At 33.5% G+C, this 26,629-nt stretch overlaps 1 protein-coding gene and 1 long non-coding RNA gene across 6 annotated transcripts in view; one reads left to right on the top strand and one right to left on the bottom strand.

The window, feature by feature from the left end:
- The window catches only part of LOC111401275, a 29,758-nt gene extending 9,019 nt beyond the window's left edge, over positions 1–20,739 (top strand). Inside the window, exons 4-7 of one of the 5 annotated variants that reach the window (XR_002703968.1) lie at positions 12,729–12,868; positions 18,977–19,044; positions 19,151–19,246; positions 19,322–19,582. This is a non-coding gene — a long non-coding RNA (uncharacterized LOC111401275). Of the gene's footprint in view, positions 1–12,728; positions 12,869–18,976; positions 19,045–19,150; positions 19,914–20,295 lie in introns of those variants that run through there. The other 4 variants (XR_002703970.1, XR_002703969.1, XR_002703966.1 and 1 more) reach the window with 4 other exon arrangements.
- A 1,465-nt stretch (positions 20,740–22,204) lies between these two features.
- Positions 22,205–25,542, bottom strand: LOC111401274 (tubulin beta-1 chain-like). Its single transcript, XM_023028953.1, has 3 exons — positions 25,056–25,542; positions 23,255–23,524; positions 22,205–23,100 (listed from the first exon to the last, which is right to left on the bottom strand). Exons 1-3 carry the CDS (start codon positions 25,453–25,455, stop codon positions 22,424–22,426), a joined length of 1,347 nt encoding a protein of 448 aa, XP_022884721.1. The 5' UTR covers positions 25,456–25,542; the 3' UTR covers positions 22,205–22,423.
- Between the last annotated feature and the right edge of the window lie 1,087 nt (positions 25,543–26,629).

The following is a 26,629-nucleotide window of genomic DNA, read 5'->3' as shown; positions in this document are numbered from 1 at the left end:
AAAAAAAAAAAAAAAAAAGGAAAGACAAAAGAAAGTGTTACTACGATAGCATAGATTATTAAAGGAACAACAAAATCAAAGCAAAAACTAATAATAAAATAAATGGTAGAGTTTGGGTTGCCTCACAAGAAGCGCTTCTTTTAAGTCATTAGCTGGACATAGTGCCGCAGTTATTCGGGAACAGCTAGATCGAGACTCTCTTTGGCGGTGGGGAAATCTTCTACATAATGCTTGATGCGTTGGTCATTTACTTTGAAATTTCCTTTAGTTGGATGGTGTAATTCAACTGTCCCGTAGAGAAACACCTGAGAGACCGTAAAAGGACCGAACCATCTAGACTTCAATTTTCCTGGAAAAAGCTTAAGCCGGGAATTATATAATAGCACTTGATCCTCCACTCAGAAAATTCCTTGCCTGATGTTCTGGCAAACTTATTCTCAGTAGCAATTTAAGTGAAGTAACAAAAGAACGGGCTACCCTCAATTATGGAGCGACCAGTCGCTCCGTTCACGCCGACCGACACCAGCTAGTGAACCCACTTCTGACCTTGCCACTCAGCTTCATGACATACGACTGCAAATGAATTTGATGCAAAATACATTGTGCGAGCAATTCCATTATCAACATAAGTTCAATGCGGTATTGGCTTCGATTTACTCTGATCGAACATTTCCTTAGCCGCCTCTCCTACCTGATCATCCTGCCAATCCAATTTCGAATACCCAGGACAACGATGTCGAGGACGACGATTAACGTCGTTCGTTAGGTAAGTGCCCTCTCTATTTTGTTTCTATTTCACATTGAGGACAATATTTCAGTTAAGTTTGGGGGTGAATAAATTTGTTACGTTGTTGAGTTTCTCGAATGCTTGCATGTGATTTGCTTGTTTTATGTGTTCATGTGTGTAGTAAAAAAAAAATAATAATAATTTATATATGCATTTCCATCTTCAGCATGCTTGTGTGAGTTAGATAGTCTTGTTAGCTTTGATGAATATATTTGAGAGCATGTATTAGTTTATGGATTGTGGATGAATCATATGTTTTAATTGGATTTTCTACTTATACATATGAAGCGGTATAATATTTATGCACGAGTATTAAGTTGAATATCGTACAAGAACATGAGGGCTCATGCACATAGGTTGAAGAGATGACTTAGGTGTGTAATCCCGTAACCTATGAATGTCAATACCCCCCTTAACAGTATACATTATAATTTGGGACATTCTAACCGGCGAAAGAAATGATTTAAGATTGTGGTGATTCTGTGCATGTTAAAAAGATTGTGTGGAGTGTATTTAATTTTCTAGTATAAGCTTGGTGATGACCGAATGCTATAAATCTAACCTCTATAAATTTCTCTTCTTTGTATTAGAGAAGAAGCATTGCACTTATTCAGTTGAGCCTCACACCTGCACCTTTTTGACTCGAGTTATTAAGTCCGTAGGGGTTTCTTGAAACCTGGTATCCTTTGGTATACAAAAAATCGGGGAGTTACCGGCCTAACACTCGCTATAGGGGTCAAGTGGAAAAAAGAGTGAGATAAATAAATAAAAAAAAGAAAAAGAAAAAAAGAGAGACTGATCTTGGGGGCCTAGATAACCAGTGTGTTTGAATCACTAAGTATAAACTCGATTGTTGAAACACTCATAAATTGGGAGAATTACTATATGAATGAATTGTTGACGTTGCTGGTTGAATTAACCCAAATTATAGTGGTGTGAGAAAATTTTAAACAAAATTGAACTGTAGAATTACACCATGGTAAGAGAATAAAAGAATCGAGTTTGGGGGTGTGTGAATCTTACGAGTGAAGAAAGGAAATAATTGACTATTGAGAGTTGGGAAGTGAACCAACTTGTGAATGTACGGCGCTACGCTTGACCCACCACAAATGAAAGTTTTGAGGAAATACAAAAGAGACTAGAAAATTTAGATCATAATCTACAAGTAGGAAATGCTCTTTTAGATAAAAACCTTAAAGGAAAAGATAGGATAATAATTAATCCACCTCAAGATTTTAGGATAACACAAAGGGAAAATAATAAAGGGAAGAAAATGAAGAAAATCAATATATGATTATAGATGTAGAAGAACTAGAACAAAAATTCTTAAAATCTACTGGTGAAAAGTATGATGAATATAAAAAACAGTTGGAAGAATTGACTGAAAAAATGAAAAATACGAAGATGAATACTAATCCATCAACAAGTCGAAATATAAAAATAGAATTCAGTAGTAAAAATAAATAGTCTTGGAAGTAGGATTGAATTTACAAAAAGAATGATAGGCATGTGATGCAAAGAAGCACTAGAGAGTAGGAAAGCATATAAAATAAGAAAGAATTCCTTGTGTTGTTACAAAGATATATGTCAAATTGAACAATTTTGATGCCATAAGAAGAAATATAAATTATTTAAGAAATATAAAAGAAAATTCAAAAACTACAAAAATTTTAAGAAAAGAAATTTTAAACCACACAAAAAATTTTTCAAGAAAAGAAATTGAAATAAAAAATCTAAACCAAGAAATATTAAAAAATGTAAATGTTTCATCTGTAATGAAGGACACATTGCCCCTCAATGTCCTAAAAAGAAGGATAGACAGAATATAAAAACTCTTAGAATTTATAAAAAATTCCAAGATTATAGTGGTATAGAACCAATTGAATATTTTGAAGATTTAAGTAGTGAATGTAGTAGCATTTATGAATTAGATACATCCTCATTAGAGGAAGATTCTGAGGAGATAGTATATATGAATCAAGAGATACAACAAGCAGATCTAGAAATAGAAGTAGAAATAACTGAAGAAGTTGAAGACTCGATAGAAAGTATAAATCAATAAATTACCTTTGATATTAAAAAATACAAAGAAATAACCAAGAAAATAATAGACTTACAAGAAAAAGATGTATTTTATCAAGGATTCTTAGGAATACTACCAAGAGTAAATAAAAGAATTGTAAGTATGAATTATAAAGAAATGTGTATCAATATAGAAGAAATTATAGGAAAAGCAAGAATTCCTATAATTACAAAAAAATGGGTAAAACAAAAGTTATCCAAAATTTCGGAAAACATAAGAAACAAATTGAAATGTATTGAAATAGTAGGAGTCCAGATAATGATAAAAGGATTCTTTAGAGAATGTATGAACATACCAATAGAAATATATTGTATGGACAACAGAATCTTACAAGATCCTATAGATGCCCTATTAAGAACAGTTGTAGAAAACTTAGTCTATCAAAAGATAATATTTACGGTAAAATCAAATTATGCAATATCACTAATTGATGAAAATATTGACCAAAGTTTCAATTTATATTATAAAATTGGAAACTTGAAAATGTTACGAAAAAGTAAGGTTATTAGTATAAGCATAAAATCAATTTTTGCTTTTAGTACTAGCCATCATAACAATCTAAGAAAAATAACTGACAATATTATCATACATAAAGATTTTGAGGAATTAGCACAATATATACCTCCTAGGAAATACCAAGAACAAGAAGTCACTATACCAGAACAGATATTGCTTGATTCCCACAAACAAGCTAGAGAAATTAATTCTGAAGGAAAATTGATAAGAAGAAATAGTGTCAGCCTAGAAGGAGATAATCTTATTGCAAGATTCCCCTCTAGACAAGACTCTAAGATAAGCAAACTTAAGAAATTAAGTATTGCTGAACCATCAAATTCGCAATATTATATCAAAACAAGATATGTAAATCAAGAAGGATATAAGAAGAATCTTCTTGACCTCATAGACACTGGAGCAGATAAAAGTCATGTAAATGCTAAATTTGTTAGTCATTTAATAGATTTTGAAATACCAAAACAGATATCAGTAGGGATGGAGTTAGAGTAACTAAGGACGAAAGTCCAAATACTTGATATAAAAATTTCATATTTGGAAACACAAATTCAAAATATCCAAGATAGTTTTCAAGGCAAAAATATAGCCCTTGAGGCAGAAGTAACTTGTACCAAGTCTAGTATCTCTTCACAGGGACCAGTAAAAACTAGCGCTCTCTCCGAGGATAAAGGAAAAGAGAAGAAGGTAGTAGGAATCCCTTCACAGGGAATACTTAAGTCTATTACTGGTAATGAAGATATCAAAATTCTCACTAGGGAAGATATTCAAAATATCAAAAGCGAAGGTAGCTCTTCACAGAGCCAAACTAAATCTAAACTTTCTATTAAAAGAATAGATTCAAAAGATATTGTCAAGATATGCCATGAGACAAAGTTTTCCAGAAAAGATAACAATGAAGAAGTCATATTCTTTATTATTATTTTTAATGTTTTATTGGTATCTGGAAATAGGAAAGTGGATGAAAACTCTCCACTATTCAAAATACAACGAGATAAACTTCTATCCAGGAGCACCAGCCAACTCGGTACGAAACTGTTTTGAAATAGGAAATATACTCTGTATATATCCCAGCAAAGATCTCAAAGAAATAGCCCAACTTTTAGCCAATGTCAGGAAAGCTGTAAAAAAATATACTGAAGTAGTCAAGATAACAAACATATACACCAGATTCCATTCAGCAACTATGGAATGGGATCTCGTTCTTGAACATATGCATTCATCATTCCATGTTATTAAAATGGAATTTACAAATCAATATTTTTTACTAACCAATCAAAATGTTGTTAAAAATAGATATCAAGATAGTATAAATATGATGCCTTACAAAAGAGCAAAATGGTACAAAGAAATATTTGAACATGTAACTCAGATTATTACTGAAAAAGAAAAAAAATGGATTTATCCATCTGAAAATCATATAATCTACTCCAATGCAAGGATGACTACAAAAGAAGAAGATATATGTTATCTTGATCAATTATTATCCTCAATTATCTCAAACCAAGTATATGGATCAGAAGATATGGCGAAAGAACTGTGCAAACTACTCTGAAATTACAGTGACCACCATTGTGAATACTGAGTAGTGGAAGATATAAGTCAAGCATCTCTCAATATTGAAGAATTTCCTGTAGAATTCTTTACTTCAAAGATGAAAGAGTGATAGTGACAAAAGTGACCCTTTATCACTACTTTAATAAAGAAAAACTGTGGCTACTAAAAGATAAAAGATAGTATAAGAAAGTTTTCATAATTATAACTACTCACCTATTGATTGTTATAAGTGAAAGACAATTTTAAAGATAAGGCAGATAATTTCTAAAAAAGAGGTCTACCTAGCAAGAAAGTAATGGAGAAATCGGTGGAGTTAAGATTACTGAACTACTCAACAAAAGAAAGGAGGAGACACCTGTCAAGATAAGATTCTCAAAATCTTCTATAAAAGGAGGAAGAAAAACTTATCTGAGGAGGACTCGGAATAATCACATCTCAAAGATATATCTTTTATAATCTGTATACACCACTTGTATTCAAAAATATTAGATAGTTAGAAGAGAGCAAAGCTTGTAATAAGGTAATCACTTATGGAATTTTAAACTTCATAAGGTGAGTACTAAAGGTATGTAAATATAGATTGTAAGCATGTACTATTTCAGTTTATGAATATTAAAGAGAATTTTGTTATGTTTAACAAAACTTTCATAAAAGGATTTCGTTAAATTTTTCATGATTCTTTGACAGTACAGATAGATTTTAAAAGATTTTCAAAACGTTGATTTTGAATGAATGTTAGCCATGCCAAAGTACCCGTATTTGATGAATGGTTTAGGAGAAAAAGGTAGTTTTCTAACAAAATCGTAGCACCTTGCGTGTGAGTTATTTTTTAAAATTTCATTCCAAGTAAGAACTTGATTCTGAAGAGAGGTGAAAACAGAGACTCTGAATACTGTGAGATAGCGTATGTGGAAACACGACTAGTTCTGTAGAGTGAGAAATGCAACCTTAATTGAAAACCCTTTTGCGGAAGCAGTTGTGGACCCAAATGAAATTTTTTTACTTGATTCAGAAGATTGATTAAGTACATGCAAAGCATCTATAAGAGCATACTGGAGGGAAAGTCTGTTTACTTCTATTCGATTACTGTAAGTTATTTACTCGCTTTTACATGCTTATGCTTTGATTAATTTTGATGAACACTTAACAAGTATCCACATCCACTTCTAATAATGATAATGATCCCAGATTATATTTAGATGAGAAAGATATTTCGCTTTTACTTAAATTAGCTGAAAAATTTGAAGACATATTTTCTGTTGACCAAGAAAAACTTGAAGAAATATATCGAGATATAGATTATTATTGTAAGCATAATATAAGAATTGATTCTGTAAAAACTAGTAGAGAAATAAAAAAAGGTAGAAGATATTAAAACTAAACACAAAGATATACAAGAAGAAGTTTCAGAAGGAATAGTTCCAGGATACATAATTAAGAAATATCAGCCTAGAATCTTTGAAAAATTATCATGATACAGAAAATATTTAGAGGTGTTTAAAAGATTAAAAAATATAAACATAAATCTTTTCATGTACTTAATCAATCTTCTGAATCAAGTAAAAATTTTTTCATTTGGGTCTACAACTGTTTTCGCAAAATGCTTTTCAATTAAGGTTGCATTTTTCACTCTAGAGAACTAGTCGTGTTACCACAGACGCTATTTCACAGTATTCAGAGTCTCTGTTTTCACATTTATTCAGACTCTTTTCAGAATCAAGTTCTTACTTGGAATGAAATTTTAAAAGATAACTCACATACAAGGTGCTACGATTTTGTTAGAAAACTGCATTTTCCCCCTAAACCATTCATCAAATACGGATACTTTGGCATGGCTAACATCCATTCAAAATTAACATTTTGAAAATCTTTTAAAATCTCTATCTGTACTGCTGAGGAATTATGAGAAATTTAAGGAAATCCTTTTATGAAAGTTTTGTTAAACATAACAAAGTTCTCTTTAATATTCATAAATTGAAATAGTATATGCTTACAATCTATATTTACGTACCTTTGGTACTCACCTTATGAAGTTTAGAACTCCATAAGTGATTACCTTATTACAAGATTTGCTCTCTTCTAACTATCTAATATTTTTGAATACAAGTGGTGTATACAGATTACAAAAGATATATCTTTGAGATGTGATTATTCCGAATCCTCCCAGATAAGTTTTTCTTCCTCCTTTTATAGAAGATTTTGAGAATCTTATCTTGATAGGTGTCTCCTCCTTTCTTTTGTTGGGTAGCTCAGTAATCTTATCTCCACCGATTTCTTCATTACTTTCTTGCTAGGTAGACATCTCTTTTAGAAATTATCTGTCTTATTTTTGAATTTGTCTTTCACTTATGACAATCGGTAGGTGAGTAGTCATAATTATGAAGACTTTTTTGTACTATCTTCTGTCTTTTAGTAGTCACAGTTTTTCTTTATTAAAGTATTGATAAAAGGTCACTTTTGTCACTATCACTTTTCCATCTTTGAATTAAAGAATTCTGCAGGGAATTCTTCACTATTGAGGGATGCTTGACTCATATCTTCCACTACGCAATATTCACAATGGTGGTCACTATAGTTCTAGAGTAGTTTTGCACAGTTCTTTCGCCATATCTTCTGATCCATATACTTGGTTTGAGGTAATTGAGGATAATAATTGGTCAAGATAACATATATCTTCTTCCTTTGTAGCCATCCTTGTATTGGAGTAGATTATATGATCTTCAAATGGATAAATCCATATTTTTTCTTTTTCAGTAATAATTTGAGTTACAAGTACAAATATTTCTTTGTACCCTTTTGCTCTTTTGTACGGCATCATATTTATAATATTTTTCTTCATTTTTAACAACATTTTGATTGTTGGTAAAAAATGTTGGTTTGTAAGTCCTATTTTAATAACATGGAATGATGGATGCATATGTTCAAGAACGAGATCTTATTCCATAGTTGCTGAATGGAATATGATGTATATGTTTGCTGTCTTGACTATTTCAGTATATCTTTTTACAGTTTTCCTGACGTTGGCTGGAAGTTGGGCTATTTCTTTGAGATCTTTGTTGGGATATATACAGAGTATATTTCCTATCTCAAAACAGTTTCGTACCCAATTGGCTGGTGCTCCTGGATAGAAGTTTATCTTATTGTATTTTGTATAGTAGAGAGTTTTCATCCACTTTCCTATTTTCAGATACCAATCTAATAAAACATTAAAAATAACAATAAAGAATATGATTTTTTCATGGTTATCTTTTCTGGGAAATTTTGCCTCATGGCATATCTTGACAATATCTTTTGGATCTATTCTTTTAATAGAAAGTTTAGATTTAGTTTGGCTCTATGAAGAGGTACCTTCGCTTTTGATATTTTGAATATCTTCCATAGTGGGAATTTTGATATATTCATTATCGGTAATAGGTTTAAGTATTCCCTATGAAGGGGTTCCTACTACATTTTTCTCTTTTCCTTTATCCTCGGAGAGAGGGTTAGTATTTACTGATCCCTGTGAAGGGATACTAGACTTGGTACAAGTTACTTCTGCCTCAAGGGCTATATTTTTGCCTTGAAGGCTATCTTGGGTATTTTGAATTTGTGTTTCCAAATAGGAAACTTTTTTCTTAATTATTAGGATTTTCGTCCTTAGTTGCTCTAGCTCCATTCCTGTTGAGATAATTAGGAAGGAAGAAAGTTTTACCTTTTATGTATTCAATATCAAATTTGAAGTATAAAAATCAAATTTGTATCCTGATAATATATCTATTGGCAATAGATGTATCAACATTATTTTTCAAAAATTTTTTAACTTGAGTATTATCAGTTCTAATCAAGAACTTTTTTGGTAATAAATAATTTTCATATTTTTGAACTCCTCTTTTTACAGCAATGAGTTCTTTTCTGTTCGTCTCATATCTCGTTTCAACTTCTTTGAATGTTCCTGATGTATAACCTGCAAATATCTCAGGACAAGAACAATTCTTTTCACATTTATATTCTTTATAATTCTTTTTAACTTTTAATACTGCTCCCCAGTAATTATTTGAAGAATCGGTTTCAAGGATAAAGAAATTTTCTTCTTGTGGAATTATAAGTTTGGGCAATACTTTTAATTCTTCTTTTACCTTATATTTTCACAATTTTTTTTTCTGAAGACCATATTATATTTTTTTCTTACTTTTGGAAGAAAATAATTTTTTAGTTTTACACAATTTTCAATGAATCCTTCAGCATAATTTAATATACCAAGTAAGTTTTGTAATTGTTTTTCATCTTTGATTTCTTCAGAAAATTCTTGAAGTTTCTCTTCAATTTGAGATAGCAATTGCAATTCTCCTTCTTTTATAAATAATCCTAAAAATTCTATTTCTATTTTAGCTATCTCAGCTTTCTTTTGAGAAAGTGTAATACCATGTTTTTTCATAATATAACAAATTTTTTCAAAATTTTTCAATATGTTCTTCAATATTATTTAAATGATTAAGTAAATTATCTATATATGCTATACAAAAATGAGTAATTGGTTTAATTACCTCATCCATTCTTCTTTGGAATATCTGTGGTGCATTTTTCAACTCAAATGACATTACATTCCATTCGTATTGTCCTAAAGGATTGGGGGTACTAAATGCAGTTAATGGTTTACTTTCTTCTGTAAGCATGATTTGCCAAAAACCTGACTTACAATTAAATTTTGAGAATATCTCTTTATTCTGTACTTGGTTAATAAGGGTGTCCTTATTTGGCAAGTGATATCCATCAAATTTGGTAACTTCATTTAACTTTTTATAATTTATCACCAACATGGCTTTTCCTCTTTTTATCTCGCTATGTTTTCTAATCATAAAGGCTGGGCTATTATGTGGGCTTTTAATATGCCTAATCGATTTGACTCCTAACAGTTCTTTTATCTGGTCTTTAAATTCCTTTTGGTCATCTACACTATATTTCATGAGTTTGACTTTTATTATAGTGTTTGGATTGATTAATTCTATTTTTGCCTTTATTTTGTCTGTATTCCATTTTTCTAATAGATTTTCAAAATATGTTTCAGAAATTTCTTTTTTCAATTTTTCTAACCTATTTTCTGTTGTCATTTTTAGGACTGTAACTGGTTTAAATTTTTCTGTACTCCAACATCCACCACGCTGGGTTAAGGAACTCTGATGGATTATGTCTTTATATGCTATAGTAACAGCGTTATTTATTTTTGGTATAAATATTTTGTGTGCACAAGGAGTTGTGAACATATATTTATCAATATATTGTGTAAATGATGCATATTTTAATAGGAAATTTTGTCCTAATAAAATATCACATCCAATTGTGTTTAACATATATATTGTATCAACAAATACTTATCTAGAAAAGGTACTTGCGTAGCATATTTGCTGTACATTACCTTATTTCCACCTGCCGTTGTAGCGGTGACTCTCTTTGAATTATATTTTAAGTATTCAGAGGGTAGTACATTTGGTATGCATAAGCTTATTGTATTTCCTGTATCTAAGTAAGTATGAAATTTAATTCTGCAATAATTTTTTATATTGAGTGTAATTTCAATATATGGACTCATGGGATTAATATTAATTACTCTTTTCATGATAACAATGATTTCATATTTTCATCTATTCTTGATATGATGATTGGGTTATCATCAACTGTTATTTTTAAATATCCTTGGCAGATTTTATAAGGATTATGTTTCTCAAGAATGTTCATTCCTAGTAGTATAGGTGAACGATCAACTCCATATAATTCATCTTTATATAGAATTATTTCTTTAATATATTCTTTCTGATCTTCTCCCATAAGTATAAGAGGGAACTTTACATATTTTCTTATTTCAAGATTATTTCCTAAATAATCCTTGAATATATATGGTTCTGGTATTTCAAAATAAATAATCCTTGAATATATATGGTTCTAGTATTTCAAAATTTATTAAATGACTAACAAATTTAGCATTTATATGGCTTTTATCTGCTCCAGTGTCTATGAGGACAAGAAGATTTTTCTTATATCCTTCTTGATTTACATATCTTTTTTTGATATAGTATTGCGAATTTTTGGGGGTATTTGATGAGTTTGTTTCACTCATGATTTTTGCACAATTGTAGCTTGATTAAATGATAGATCTTGTGACTATAGAACGTTTTTGATGTGTTTGTTAGTATTGTTTTGAAGATTAGGAGAAGCGATGTGAAAAGAAGTATTAACGTGGACGAAGAGGCTAACACGGAATTGGGGCAGAAAGACGGCGCTTAGGCGTTGCATTCATAGCGCCTAGGTGCTACGAAACTGAAAAAAAGATGAAATTTGGACCCGAGAGGCACTGAAGACATAGCGCCCAGGCGCTGGAGCTGCGATTGAAGATCTAGGGCGCGTTTTTTTGGGCCGTAGCGCCTAGGTGCTGCGATTGAAAATTTAGGGCACGTTTTTTGGGCCCTTTTTAGATCCATAAAAACCCTACTTCTACATAAAATGGAGGGGCACCTATAAATACATATTCCTCATACTTTTGAAGGGTTCCTGACATATTGGAGAGAAGACAACAAGAAGGGAGATTCAAAAGAGAAACTCAAGAAGATTAACACAAAGCAATTGATGATTAGAAGCATTCATTGGAAGAGGAATGAGATCTTGGTGCAATAATTCTACTTTTTCTACATATTTATTACAAACTCGGTGATGTATTCTAAAATAATTTCCTACTTTTCTTTTTTTATTATAAGTAGCTAAATTCATTGTTAGGGGGAATAATGTAACCAATTGGGATCTTTTACATTCTCTTATTAAGACTTTGAGTTTTTAATTTACATGTGTTGATTTTGCTATGAGTTGAATGCATTAAATTATCTGATCAATAATTTGATGATTCTTGTGAATTCTTTACAAATAGAGATATGAGTTTAGAATTTAGACCATGTAGTAAAATTCAATACATTGGTATAACGAGTAGAGATATATATACCATTTATTGCGGTCATAATTGAATTCCTAAAACATAGAACTCATTTAACTAAGTTGAATTTGCATAGAGATATGGAATTTAATTAGTTGAATAGGCTCAATGAGAACTCGAAGGGGTAAATTGAATATAATAGGAGAATTCGACCGAGCGCTATAATAGTGGGGCCAAAGTGTCCTCCATAAGTCGAAGCATGTACTCGTGAAAGGATCAGTTTCATTTCATCCTCAGGCACACATCTCCTAATGATCTGGCCCGCCCCTCTCCTATATAAATTTGGATCATCCCAGTAATAGAATTTCCCTTCATGATTGAGCTTCTTCTTTTGCTGATAGGTGATATCCGGATCCATATAGCCACTGACTAAGTAATTAACAATGTCTGCATACCACGAAGCTTTTTTTACTTGCAGTAACTGTTCATCTGGGAAGACCTCATTAATATTCATATCATCTGAATCCTGCTATTGCTCTATCCTTGATAAATAATTGGCTACTTGATTTTCTGTTCCTTTTTTATCACGAATCTCGATGTCAAATTCTTGTCCTTCGCGTCCTTCTTCTCAAACAAATACTTCAGAGCTACATGGCCTGTATAAACTATCACCTTGGATCCAATCAAATAAGAACGGAATTTGTCAAAAGCAAAAACAACTGCAAGCAATTCATTTTCAGTTGTTGCATAATTGATCTGAGCATCATTCAATGTTTTGCTAGCGTAGTAGATAACATGAAATACTCTTCCGTTGTGTTGTCTATCTTAGCATCATTCAATGTTTTGCTAGCGTAGTAGATAATATGAAATACTCTTCTGTTGTGTTGTCTAAGCAGTGCCCCCACTGCAAAGTCACTGGCGTCACACATGAGCTCAAAAGGCAATTCCCAATCTGGAGCCACTATCACAGGTGCCGATGTCAACTTTTGTTTCAAAGTGTTGAAGGCTTTCAAACACTCATCAGAAAATTGAAATGGTATATCTTTTTCCAGCTAGTTGCACAATGGTTTTGTAATTTTTGCAAAGTTTTGAATGAATCTTCTATAAAACTCTACATGTCCCAGAAAACTCCTGATCCCCTTTACTGAATTAGGTGGCTGCAATTTCTCAATCACATGTATTTTGGCTTTGTCCACTTCAATCCCCTGTGCAGAAATTCGATGTCCCAGTACTATTGCTTCCTTTACCATGAAATGACATTTTCCCCAATTAAGCACAAAGTTCTTCTCCTCACATCTTTGCAATACAAGAGCCAACCGCTGTAAGCAATCATCAAATGAATCTCCAAACACAGAAAAATCGTCCATAAAAATCTCAATGTACTTTTCTACCATGTCAAAAAAGATGGCTATCATGCATCGTTGAAATGTTGCTGGTGTGTTGCATAAACCAAAAGGCATTATTCTAAACGCAAACGTTCCATAAGGGCATCTAAATGTTGTCTTCTCTTGGTCTTCTAGAGCAATTACTATCTGATTGTACCCTGAATATTCGTCCAAAAAGCAATAATGAGAATGTCCTGCCAACCTTTCCAACATCTGATCAATGAATGACAATGAAAAATGGTCCTTTCTGGCTACATTATTTAGCTTTCTATAATCTATGCATACTCTCCACCCTGTCACTAACCGTGTTGGTATAAACTCGTTCTCGTTCTTCTCCACCGTGATTCCACCCTTTTTAGGTACAACATGTACAGGACTCACACACGAACTATCAGATATGAGATAAATTATTCCTGTATCAAATAATTTCAGCACTTCTTTTTGCACGACTTCTTTCAAGGTGGATTCAATCGGCGTTGTCCTTCCACTGATGCCCTTGACCCGTCCTCCATTAGAATCTTGTGCATGCAAAGAGTTGGACTGATCCTTCTTATGTTAGCTATTGTTCATCCAATTGCCATTTTGTGTTACCTGAGTACCTCCAATAATTTATTCTCTTCTTCCATTGTCATGTCATTTGCAATGATTACTACCAGTGTTGAATATTCTCCCAAATATGCATAACGAAGATGGGAAGGTAAGGGCTTAAGTTCAAGAGTGGGTGCCTTTTCCATTGAGGGTACCGGGGGAGAAGGGTTGTCTCCCAGAGATTCATACTACCAATGCCTTCTTCCTATGGGTTGCTCGGCTAAGTTGACTACACATTCAGCTTTTCCTGCATTTGTTGCTTCCAATTGCGCAAGTTCTGCCTCACAAAGATTTGTTTGATGCTCTATATCAAATGTATCCGCCACAAGCTCTTCAAGAACATCAACTTGGCAGCAAGTGTCGGAAGTCAATGGGTGTTTCATTGTCTTGAACACGTTGAATATGACTTGCTCATTGTCCACTCGAAGAATCATTTTTCCATCATACACATCAATCAATGCTCTCCCAGTAGCCAAGAACGGTCTTCCTAAGATCAGAGGAATATTTGAGTCCTCTTCCACGTCCAAAATAATGAAGTCAGTCGGAAAAATAAATTTGTCAACTTTGACCAACACATCTTCAATAATTCCTTTTGGTTGTTTGATCGATTCGTCGGCCAGTTGCAAAGAGATTGTTGTAGGTTTTGCTTCTCCTAATCCAAGAGACTTGTAAACAGAGAGAGGCATCAAATTAACACTGACACCTAAATCACATAAAGAATGTTCAAAGAAATTAGAACCAATTGTGCAAGGTATAGTGAAACTCTCTGGGTCTTTTAGTTTAGGAGGTAGCTTTCTAAATAGTATTGCACTGCACTCCTCGTTCAAGCATACTGTCTCACGTTCTTCCAGCTTCCTTTTGTTAGATAGGATCTCTTTCAAGAATTTTGCATAGCTGGGCATTTGGGCAATTGCGTGTGCAAAAGGAATATTGATGTGCAGTTTCTTGAAAATCTCCACAAACTTGGCAAACTGATTAACCAACTTCTTTCTTTGTAACCTTTGAGGGAAGGGTATTGGTGGCACATAAGCCTTCACAGGGCTGGGTGCTCTCACTGCAAGTATTTCTTTCCTTTCGTTTTTCTTGTCAGTTGGTTGTTCAAACTCTTTACTTCTTTTCCAGTCTCTTCACCCATTATTTCCTTTTCTTTTCGCTCTGGTTTCTTCACATGTATTTCTGGAAGTTGCACCCCACTCCTGATAGTAATAGCTTGCACTTACTCTTTTGGATTGACCATTGTGTTGCCTGGCAATGTCCCTTGTGGGCGTTCTGCAAGCTGTTGAGCTATCTGATCAATTTGTGTTTCCAACTTCTTGATTGATGCTTGTTGATTTTGAAAGTTAGTGTCAATCTGCTGAAACACTTTGTCAGTCTTTAGCATGTACTGGTTGAACTTCTCCCCCAAATTTGGTTTTTTCTCCTGTTGGGCATTATTTGAACTGTTCTTTGTTGATTATCCGACCATCTGAATTTTGGGTGTTGTCTCTATCCTGGGTTGTACGTTTGAGCAAATGGATTAAAATTTCGAGACCCATTCTGAATGAGATTGACCTGTTTGTCAAGATAGCCTATAGATGTGCAATTTTCTGTAAGATGATTAGCCCCACAGTTCTCGCATGATGGACCAGCTGTCACTGCATGTGCTTCTTTCGTTTGTGATTTCACTAATAGCTCCACCTGTTTTGTCAATGTTATTATTTGGGCATTGGTAGCTGTTTTGCTGTCTAACTCATACATTCCTCCTGTCTTCGGTGGCGCCACTCTTTCCGATGAGAGCATTGAATGTGTAGTGGCAATCAATTCAAATAGTTCCATGGTTTGTTGCACAGATTTTCCTATAATTGATCCTCCAGCTGAGGCATCGACTTGAGATTTTGACAGTGGTGCAAGTCCAGTGTAGAAGTACTGCACTTGATTACCTATAGTAATTCCATGGTTTGGGCATTTTCTCATCAACTCATTAAACCTATTCCATGCTTCGTGATAGCTTTCTCCCTCTTTCTGTTGAAAAGTTTGAATTTCTAATATGATTTTAGGTACCTTCTCCGGTGGGAAAAATTTATTGCAGAACTTCCTGATTAGTTCTTCCAATGTGGTAATGCTAGCGTGAGGCTCATCATCTAACCACTCCAATGTAGCGTCTCTCAATGTAAATGGGAATAGTCGTAGTTTAATAACATCTTCATTGACCCTCGGAGCATAAAAGTTTTGACAATTTCTGAGAAATCTAGATATATGCGTGTTTGGATTCTCTTGAGGTAGCCCGTAGAATTGCAGGGTGTTGCTCATCAAGTTAATCAAATCTGGCCTGATCTGAAAGTTATTCACCCCAAAATCTGGATATACGATACTGGAGCGCATGAGTGCTGCTATAGGTGTCAGGAACATTGATACTGACAAATCACCTTCATTTATTTCCCCTCGCTCATGCTGCTGTTCCGGTGGTGCCACTCTTGCGGCCATTTGTCCAATCGGCTGAATAGGGATATGAATTTGTTGATTGTCAGCCATTTGACGTTGCTATTTTTGTTTGTGTTCTTTGCGTCTTCGTCTGAAGGTACGCTCTATCTCCGAATCAAACGATTTAAGATCGTCGCCTTGAGCACGGAGTATACAACGAACACAATATTCTGTAAATAAAAGAAAAATAAATAAATCAAATAACAGTTAAAATAAAAATTAATTGAGACTAGAAGAAATAGTCCCCCGCAACGGTGCCAAAAACTTGTTGTAAAATTTTGTTTCGCAAGTGTACGACCCATAACAAGTAATAGCGGATCTAAGAGTCCGGTTTGTCGATCCCACAAGGACTATTTTCTAGCACTTAATTCAGTATTTCTTTAACTACTATTTGACTAACACAAATCAAAGGTTGTAAAATCTGGGTTTTAATCTAAATTCTAGAAAATAAATGAATGTTCACACGATTGGTTGGAGAATCAAATAATGAATGGATGTTAGCGTAGAATAAATTCACCAATTGATCACCTTTACATCTCAAATTAAAACTTAATTCGAATGTAGTGCTAAGTCGAATTCTCTTATTATATTTAATTTACCCCTCTGAGTTCTCATTAAATCTATTCAACTAATTAAATTTCATATCTCTATGCAAATTTAACTTAGTTAAACGAGTTCTATGTTTTAGGAATTTAATTATGACCTCAATAAATGGTATATGTATCTCTACTCGTTATACCAATGTATTGAATTTTACTACATGGTTTAAATCCTAAACTCATATCTCTATTTGTAAAGAAGTCACAAGAATCATCAAATTATTGATCAGATAATTTAATGCATCAACTCATTACAAAATCAACACATGTAAGAATTAAAAATTGAAAGTCTTAATAAGAGAATGTAAAAGATCCCAATTGGTTACATTATTCTCCCTAATAATGAATTTAGCTACTCATAATACAAGAAGAAAAGTAGAAAATTGTCTTAGAATACATCACCGAGTTTGTAATAAAGATGTAGAAGAAAAAGTAGAATTCTTGCACCAAAATCTCCTTCCTTTTTCAATGAATGCTTCTAATCTCCAATTGCTTGGTGTTAATCTTCTTGAATTTCTCTTTTGAATTTCCCTTCTTGTTGTCTTCTTTCTAATATGTTAAGAACCCTTCAAAAGTATGAGGAAGATGTATTTATAGGTGCCCCTTCTGTTTTATGTAGTAGGGTTTTATGGATCTAAAAATGGCCCAAAAGAAACGCGCCCTAGATCTTCAATTGCAGTGCCTAGGCGCTACGAGACAACGCCTAAGCGTTGGTTATAGCGCCTGGGCGCTGTGGTTTCGGCGCCTGGGCGCCATGGTTGCGGCGCTGCCTCTCGGGTCCAAATTTCATCTTCATTTTTTTTCAATTTCGTAGCGCCTAGGCGCTATGAATGCAACGCCTAAGCTTCGTCTTTCTGTCCTAATTCCGTGTTTTTGGCCTCTTCGTCCACTTTAATACTTCTTTTCACATCGCTTCTCATAATTTTCAAAACAACACTAACAAACATATCAAAGACGTTTTATACTCACAAGATCTATCATTTAATCAAGTTACAATTGTGCAAAAATCATGAGTGAAACAAACTCATCAGTCGCCCTGAACCCGCCCCGTGAATTATTTTTTTATTTTATTTATTATTATTATTATTATTATTATTATTTTATATAAAAGGTTAGGGTTCAACTTGCTTCAAATAGAAGGATGACCTATTTTCTAGTATCTTCAATTGTACAAGTATTATCAAACTTGACTAATTTATATATACTATTATGCTACTTGTTAAATTGATATTATATTGATAAAAATAAATATAAAAAGATATAACATGTTCAATTGAACAAATTTGAAAATTTATATATTGTCATAAATTAAAGTGTGTAGGGTTATAACTTTTGTGACAATATCAAAGGAAAAAAACCTTGTTCATCCTAATAATCAATGTTGTGTACCAATAGTGACCATTATATTTAATATTTGTAGTGTTTATTTTGGATATTAATTTTGTTAGCTTGAATGTTATCCGTATTTTATTGAATTCGAAATAATTAAAAAAAAAGTTAAACGGGGCAAGAAAATTGCCCTGCCCCGCCCCGCCTTGCCTTTGACAGGGCGAGGCGGGGTGCGCCCCGTTGCCATCACTACTTCTAGTGATGTTATCAATTATGTATTTATTATATGTATATAGATTGTATATAAGGAAATGGAGACAATATAACTTTATTAGAAATTTTGTAAAACATATTATGGGTACATGTGTTAGGTATGCTTTTGCTATTTGACATTTAACTTAAAAGACTTTTGAGCAATTGGTGGTATGTGACTATAATTAAATACATTAATATATCCTCAAATTGCCTATGGAAAGTTTTATATATTTCTTGATAATTTGATATATATTCGATATAGCTTCAACATGGGTGGTCACAGAATTAGGAATAAGGAATCAATGTTATGTTTGGACTAGAATGAACACGCTTTTATCGAAATTCTTTATGATAAAGTGAAATCAAACGCATTGCAATGTTCTACATGTACGAAAGACGAATGAGACAGGATCAATGAAACCATGATAGCTTCAACAAAAATGGATTACGGCATAGATAGATTAAAGGGAAAGTGGAACCGCTTACGTAAGATTCATCGCATGTTATTTGAACTTTTGGGACATACAGGTGTTATATGGGATCCAAATACCAACAAAGTTAATGTTGCAAAAGAAGTTTGGCAATACTTTTATACGGTACATATATTTATTAAAAAATATTTTTGTCATTAGCTTTTTTCTCATCAATTTTACATTTTTTTGTTGAACACTTTGACAACGTGACTTCTTTTTTCAATGGTAGATTAACAAATTGGATTACAAGATGTTCAAGAGGGAAAGACGAGCAATACCACAATCTTGGGAGATATTTAGTGAGACTACAACTAATAGAGATTAGGTAATGCCTCCACTCAACTTCCAAACACATCAGAGGAAGGAAGGTAGCTAGAATATGATTTTTTTTTTTTAACAGGGGAGTGCATGTATGTGCGGAAAATGATGATGAAGTCGATGTGGTTTCAAATACGCGTTAATGTAACGAAATTGGTACATCGGGTGAACGTCGACGCAAGGAACCTAAGATTAGTAAAAGTGATAAACTCGAGGCCTATATGATACAGTGGCCATCTACAATTAGTTTGAGGAATGAAGAAACTGAACTTAGAAAACTTGTAAAGATCCAATAAAAATCAAGTAATCAATCGGATAGTGAAGTTAATGGTCCGGATCCTTAGTCAAATGTTATTTGCTTGGTCATCTTAAACAATATGGAAGGGGTGTCCAATGAGGTTTATATGAAAGTAATAAAGGCTTTTAAGAATCTCGATTTCAGGATGTCATTTGTGAAGACACCAGAAGCAAGGAGAAGACCTATTTTGGAACAATTTTGATGTAACTGATGTTTTAATTTCTCTAGTAACGTGTAATGTTGAAGGTTGAAGTACTGTGTTATTTTCAAAGTTTGAAGTATTTTTTTTCCTTTCATGGTGATGTCGTACTGTTTTCATTTACAAATTTAGTGATGTTGTTGGTTGGAGAACTGATGTTAATTTTTCTTTAGTTTTTAAATGCTTGATTGCTTGTTTTATTTGAAAGAATGATGTTTGATATGGCTTATGTTAATTATTTTGGTTATATTTTGTTCACAGTATGGCCAGTAAATCAAATGTGGATGATAATGTAAGTACTGATGATTCCATTGATGAAGATTCGAGTGATAATGATTTGTTATATATGGATGACTTTGACATAAATTTTGGAGATTTAATGATGTTTAATTGCTTTGTTGCCAATAAAGGAAGTACCATGGTAGGAGTCCTTGTAAAACATCATTATTTATGGGAAGAATGTACATGCTAGAAATTTTGAATGGACATCTGGACGTGTGCTACCATAATTTTCGTATGCAGAAACACGTTTTCATGAATTTTTGTAATATTTCGACAGAGAAAGGGTTGCTAAAAGAAGGGAAAAAAGTAAGCATCGATGAGGGTGTTGCTATGTTGCTGATTATTGTAGGGCGTGCTACACTATTTCGTGTTATTGACGATAGGTTTTAACATTCCAACAACACGATACACAAATGGTTTAAACGAGTTGTAAAGGCTGTTTCTTCATTTGGCACTGTGATAATCCGCTCGACAAAATCAAGATATTGTGCATTAGTGGACTTTGTGCAAATATAATTTTTTTTAAGGATTGTATAGGCGCAATAGATGGAGCACATGTTGCAGCTTGAACTCCTGCATCGAGACAAATATCTTTTCGAGGAAGGAAAATTAATGTAATACAACATTTGATGTTGATATGTGATTTTGATATAAAATTTACATTTGTGTATTCTGGTTGGAAAGATACTGCTAATGATTCTCAAGTATTCGTTGACACAGTCACAAGAAGCTCGAACAACTTTTCAATACCATGGGAGGTATATTCTTATACTTCAAATAATTATCGTGAATATATTTACAGTGTCACACTACGTATGCCTTTTTTTATTTTGTAGATCAATTTTACCTTGTTGATTTTGGATATCCAAACATGCATGGATTTCTTGCTCCTGATCGAGGTCAAATATATCATCTGCGTAACTATGTTAGATGGGAAAGACTACTTGAAAAGGGAGAATTGTTCAATTATAGACACTTCTTGTGCCATAACATTATTGAAAGTTGCATTGGAATTTTAAAGGCAAAATTTCCTATTTTAAAGTTGATTACCAATTATCCACTTAGTAGAAAAAGATAAATTCATACTGTATGTTGCGCAATAAACAGCTTTATTTGCTAGGAGCACGTTTTAGATAAGTTGTTCGTAGAGTATTCGGAGGAGAATATAATATTTCAAGATATACTGAAGTTAAGTTAAGATCAAGAAGTCATACATTTTAATGCTAGTCAAACAGCTCAAATGGGACAAGTCAGGGATCAAATTGTTACACAAATGTGGAATGACTAATCAAGACATCATACATGATTCCGTGGATGTACTTTATATTTTGCTTAGTGTCTATTTGTTTTGCAATGACACGTAAACTTCTAATAGTATCTATTGAACTATGTTGCCAAATTTAATTTAGGTTGTGTTAAATATATCTGCCAAAAAAATTTCAAGATTCACCAACTTTAAAATTTATATATTATTTAATACTATATTATCATTAAACTATTAAAGTTTATTGAATAATCATATTTGTTGAATAAAATATAATAAAAAATATTCTCAAAAATTCAAAGTAAACGCGTTTTTCAATTTTATGTTTTCAGAAACAATTTTTCAAAATGATAAAGAGAATGTATTTTCAACAATTTCAAAACAGGTACTCAAAATACTAAACCTAAAATAAATTCAAAACTACAAAACTGAAACACAAATAGCATAGTCCCTTACCGACCCAATAAGATATTAGGGTTCACTGTTCCATTGATATTTCGAAGTACATTAAATAAAAATGAAATGTAATGTTTGTTGATGACACAATTAAGAATGAGATGGGCATTTATCCCAGAAAATCTGAACTGTCGATTTACAGATTTTTTTATTATTTAGAGGACAACTTTATTGATTAGTGGAGGAATAATTAATGTCTCAAATATGGAGTATTGACTTATTTGCACATAATCCCTATATTATTTATTGTATAGGGACTTTTGATAACCTGGTGAAGTATACTGTGAGATCCTTTCCGATATAATATTATGTCCATAATTTGGGCATTGAAAAATAAAACAATTTTGGCATGATATCAAATTGGAAATGATAAATAATAGTTCTTTACACCCCACCCCCACCCGCTTTTCTTGTTTAGCTATATCCACTCCACAATAACATTTATTGTGGGTCCCAAAATTACAGATTTAGAGAAATAGGTTATTTATAATGAGCAAAACACTGCTTGTACATGTAGATGCTGCACCACTTGCACCATCTTAATGCAGAATATAAAACTATAACTATTAAGATATTACAGTTAACAATTCAAGAGAGAAAATGCAGCAAAGAACAGAACATTACATCATTCGAATTGGACAAACGACAAGAATTGAGCAGTAATGCTGAGCTTTATTTTAATGTTTTAGTCCTCGTATTGCTCTTCAGCACCCTCATCATAGTCTTCTTCCTCCTCTACAGTAGCATCCTGGTATTGTTGATACTCTGCAACCAAATCATTCATATTGCTCTCAGCCTCAGTGAACTCCATTTCATCCATCCCTTCCCCGGTGTACCAGTGCAAGAAGGCCTTGCGTCGGAACATGGCCGTGAACTGCTCACTCACTCGCCTAAACATTTCTTGAATTGACGTGGAATTTCCTACAAACGTTGAAGCCATCTTCAGGCCGATTGGTGGAACATCACACACGCTGGACTTTACATTGTTAGGGATCCACTCAACAAAGTATGATGAGTTCTTGTTCTGGACGTTGAGCATTTGTTCATCAACCTCTTTGGTGCTCATTTTCCCTCGGAACATGGCGGAGGCTGTCAGGTAGCGTCCATGGCGAGGGTCGGCTGCACACATCATGTTCTTGGCGTCCCACATTTGCTGAGTTAGCTCCGGGACAGTGAGAGAGACATAATGCTGTGATCCACGAGAGGTGAGTGGTGCAAACCCGACCATGAAGAAATGGAGACGTGGGAAAGGTATCAAGTTCACAGCCAGCTTCCGGAGGTCAGAGTTCAGCTGGCCTGGAAACCTCAAGCAGCAGGTCACGCCACTCATAGTTGCAGAGATCAAATGATTCAAGTCACCAACTGTCGAAAGAAGGATAAAAAAACACATCGATTAGCATACAGTCAAAACTTCCCGGTGCATGTTTGAAAAGGTGAAGTAGAAAGATCTCGTATATTAAACTGTAGAGTCACGTTTGATACTGTTTATTCTTCATGTAAATGTGCGGGTACTCACAGCTTGGATTGCTCAGCTTCAGAGTCCTGAAACATATGTCATACAGTGCTTCATTGTCAAGAACCATGCATTCATCGGCATTCTCAACCAACTGGTGCACTGAGAGTGTAGCATTATAGGGTTCTACAACAGTGTCTGAAACCTTTGGTGAAGGGAAGACAGAGAAAGTGAGCATCATTCTGTCTGGATATTCCTCCCTTATCTTTGAAATCAAGAGGGTCCCCATTCCCGAACCAGTGCCTCCTCCAAGTGAGTGACATACTTGGAATCCTGGCCACATGAAACAATTTTGCAAAATGTAAAGTTTATCAATCAATGTCTTTTTACTCTCTCACCACTTCATTTTCTGCTGTATTATTAGAATTGCCAATTGCATGATTGCATTTGTTCATTGCACAAATAAATGATTTTTATCATTTTGAGTTACCTTACATAGTATACAATAAAAAGTTATTTAACAATTGAAGTAACAAAGGTCGTAATTAACACAAATCGATAGGGAAAAACCTCAGGCAACCAGCCAATCCAGCAAGGATTGACCGGATTTTTGACCTCCAACTTTACCCCGGTTAAATTTTTTGATCTTTAATTTCTCGGATTTACTTTTTACCAACTCAGTGGCCAAATCGAGCTTAAAATTTTGCTACAGAATCCTGAATTTTCACTCATTAGCAGTTGGTGAGGGTAATAGAACTGTCGGTGCCATGGATCAATGCCATTACAACAAAGCAATAATTAATGAAGAGGTGTCAATAGATTCTCCCCAAATGAAAATAATATACTGAAGAGATGAAGGGTTCCTACTTAAAACAAATAGGGGTCCACTAATAATGCATCATAGAGAAAATATTAACTTTATGAATATAAAATATCAACCAACCAAATAAAGATAAACATATAATTAGTAGAAAAAAATTACAATAAGATAATCAGAGTTTGGATTTATTAATCATTGTTTTAAATTACTGCACAAGCTAAGTTCTAATAAGAACTACAGATAAGTTAATTTCTTTCCATACTTCAATTGCATGGAAATGCACATTGACCTTACCTTATTGGAGAGAAACAATAAGTAAATAAAATAAGGTTGAGTAATAGCATGTTTGGCACATCGACTTAGATAAGGGAAAAAAAAAAACAACCAACAAATTATATCATTACATTTTCGTACTTTATCTTGTCTCTTTATGTTACTTGATGTGATCTAGTCATGTCTAGATGAGTGTACCACAATACATGTATATCCTTATTTGCAAGTGGTCCTAACATTTGGTTTGTTCCTTCACAAAATTAGGGTATTACTTGTAAACAAATAATTGTCATCGAAATCAACAAGATCACCTATTGGCAGACAAATATCTACCGTAAAAATATGAAAATCGAGCATCTAACTTTATTCTTAATTCCACACTCCTTCATTTAATTTACATCAATGCTGGTGATTATGCAAATCATGATATTAGAGATCGAAGAAAAAATCATATCTAAAAGAGATCAAATTACCCAATAATCCAATGATGGAGCGAAAATCACAATGCTGCATTTTTACAACTATACAAAACAATATATAAACAAAAAATATGTCACGAACAAGACAATTAACATCCGTAGATCGTTAGAAAGATCTAACATGCAAGCATATACACGTATTACGTATACATACAACCCCGTTAACATAACATGGCAAATGCATGGAACCGTGTATTAGCACTGCGAATTATGAAGCCGTGTCTATGCACAACATATATAAATAAAAATTAAACTATGTGTATGAAAATTAAAGTAAAAATATTATTATGACCTTGCAAGCAGTCACAGTTTTCGGCCTCTTTTCGCACAACATCCAGGACGGCATCAATCAATTCAGCTCCCTCTGTATAATGCCCTTTCGCCCAATTATTACCCGCACCGGACTGCCCAAACACAAAATTATCCGGTCGAAAGATTTGTCCATACGGGCCGGATCTAATTGAATCCATGGTGCCGGGCTCGAGATCCATGAGAACGGCCCTCGGAACATACCTTCCGCCAGAAGCCTCATTGAAGTAGACATTAATCCTCTCCAATTGTAAATCGGATGATTCATCACCCTGGAACTGACCCGTTGGTCCAATCGCATGCTCGCCACAGATCACCTCCCAGAATTTGGAACCGATTTGGTTCCCGCACTGGCCACCCTGAATGTGTAAGATTTCTCTCATTTTTTTTTGTGTGTTTTTGCAGGAAACGTTGAGGGAGGGAGTAAGGAGGAAGGAGCTGATGGAAATGGGGAGAGACAGAGAGAAAAAAAGGAGGGAGGTAGCTATTTGAAGAGGGCGAGAATTTTCTGTCCACCGATTTTACATTGGTAAATAGCAAATCCAGTCCCTAACTTATTGCTTTTGTTCTATTATTGTCCTTAACCTTCAAAGTGATACGTAAATCTCCCTCCCCCCCCCTTTTTTTGAACCTCTAATCCTGGAACATGATATGGTGTTTGTTGTAATAAAAAGTAAAATTTTTAGTAGATTTTGACCAAAATGACGAAGCCGTTGTTTGAGCCTCATTACATTGTAAAAATAGGTTTTGAAATAGTAATTTTTTAGAGAATGTATGGTTGAAAAGTATGAAAATATTTTAGATTTGCGTGCAGAATTATTTTATCAAGAGAATTTGTTATTGAAATTAATTTTGAAGGAAAAATTATTATTGAAAAATGAGGCTCAAACAAAGGCGGAATATATGATTGAAAATTAATAGAAATTTTGGATTTTATGAAATATATGATAGAAATTTATTGTTAGTTTGGGCTAAATCAAAATTTTTAACCATACAAAACAAGGGTGATATCTACCTAAATTACCCTTTACAATGACACATGCTCAAACTATCCAATCTGAATCTTTCCTTCAGACTCTAGTTATATTCTCATTATTGTAGAAATGGTCAAGATAACATAATTTTTCACATATCACACAATATCATCCATAACGTCATCCAAAAAAGTACAACTAACGTAATTCATAGTTGTATTCGTTTGTCATTTTTCCTCTGTTTCCCAAATATAAATAAATAAATAAATAAAATAAAATTGAGAGAGGGAGAGATTATTAGTGCAACAAAAATTAGAAAATTGAGACCAAAATGTTCTATTTGAAAGGTTGAATATGACAATGCAATAAAAGTCCGCCTCTTCTATAATAATTGAATTATATCGCGACTTCAGATAAGGTTGAGAGAACCGGAGTAAAAGGTCGTCACGGGGTGGGGCATAATGACAGCAGTACAACCGCTGGATGTAAACCAACGGTCTCGGATTATGTCTGGGAGCATTTAATTTGCCAACTGATGTTTGACTAGTTATACCTTTGTCCTCATGTTATTTTCTAACATTTA

The sequence above is a fragment of the Olea europaea genome, chromosome 10, assembly GCF_002742605.1.
Source record: "Olea europaea var. sylvestris chromosome 10, O_europaea_v1, whole genome shotgun sequence".
Taxonomy (NCBI): Eukaryota; Viridiplantae; Streptophyta; class Magnoliopsida; order Lamiales; family Oleaceae; genus Olea; species Olea europaea.
Note: the sequence above shows the minus strand (reverse complement) of the source record. Positions and strands in the feature narration are given on the sequence as shown.

Bases quoted from the DNA above. Each gene is read 5' to 3' on its own strand.
- LOC111401274 (XM_023028953.1), bottom strand. From the start codon at position 25,455: ATGAGAGAAATCTTACACATTCAGGGTGGCCAGTGCGGGAACCAAATC. The intron at 23,525-25,055 runs GTCATAATAATA...TCATGTGGCCAG, and splicing joins AAACTGTGACTGCTTGCAAG to GATTCCAAGTATGTCACTCA. The intron at 23,101-23,254 runs GTGAGTACCCGC...TTCTTTCGACAG, and splicing joins GAAGCTGAGCAATCCAAGCT to TTGGTGACTTGAATCATTTG.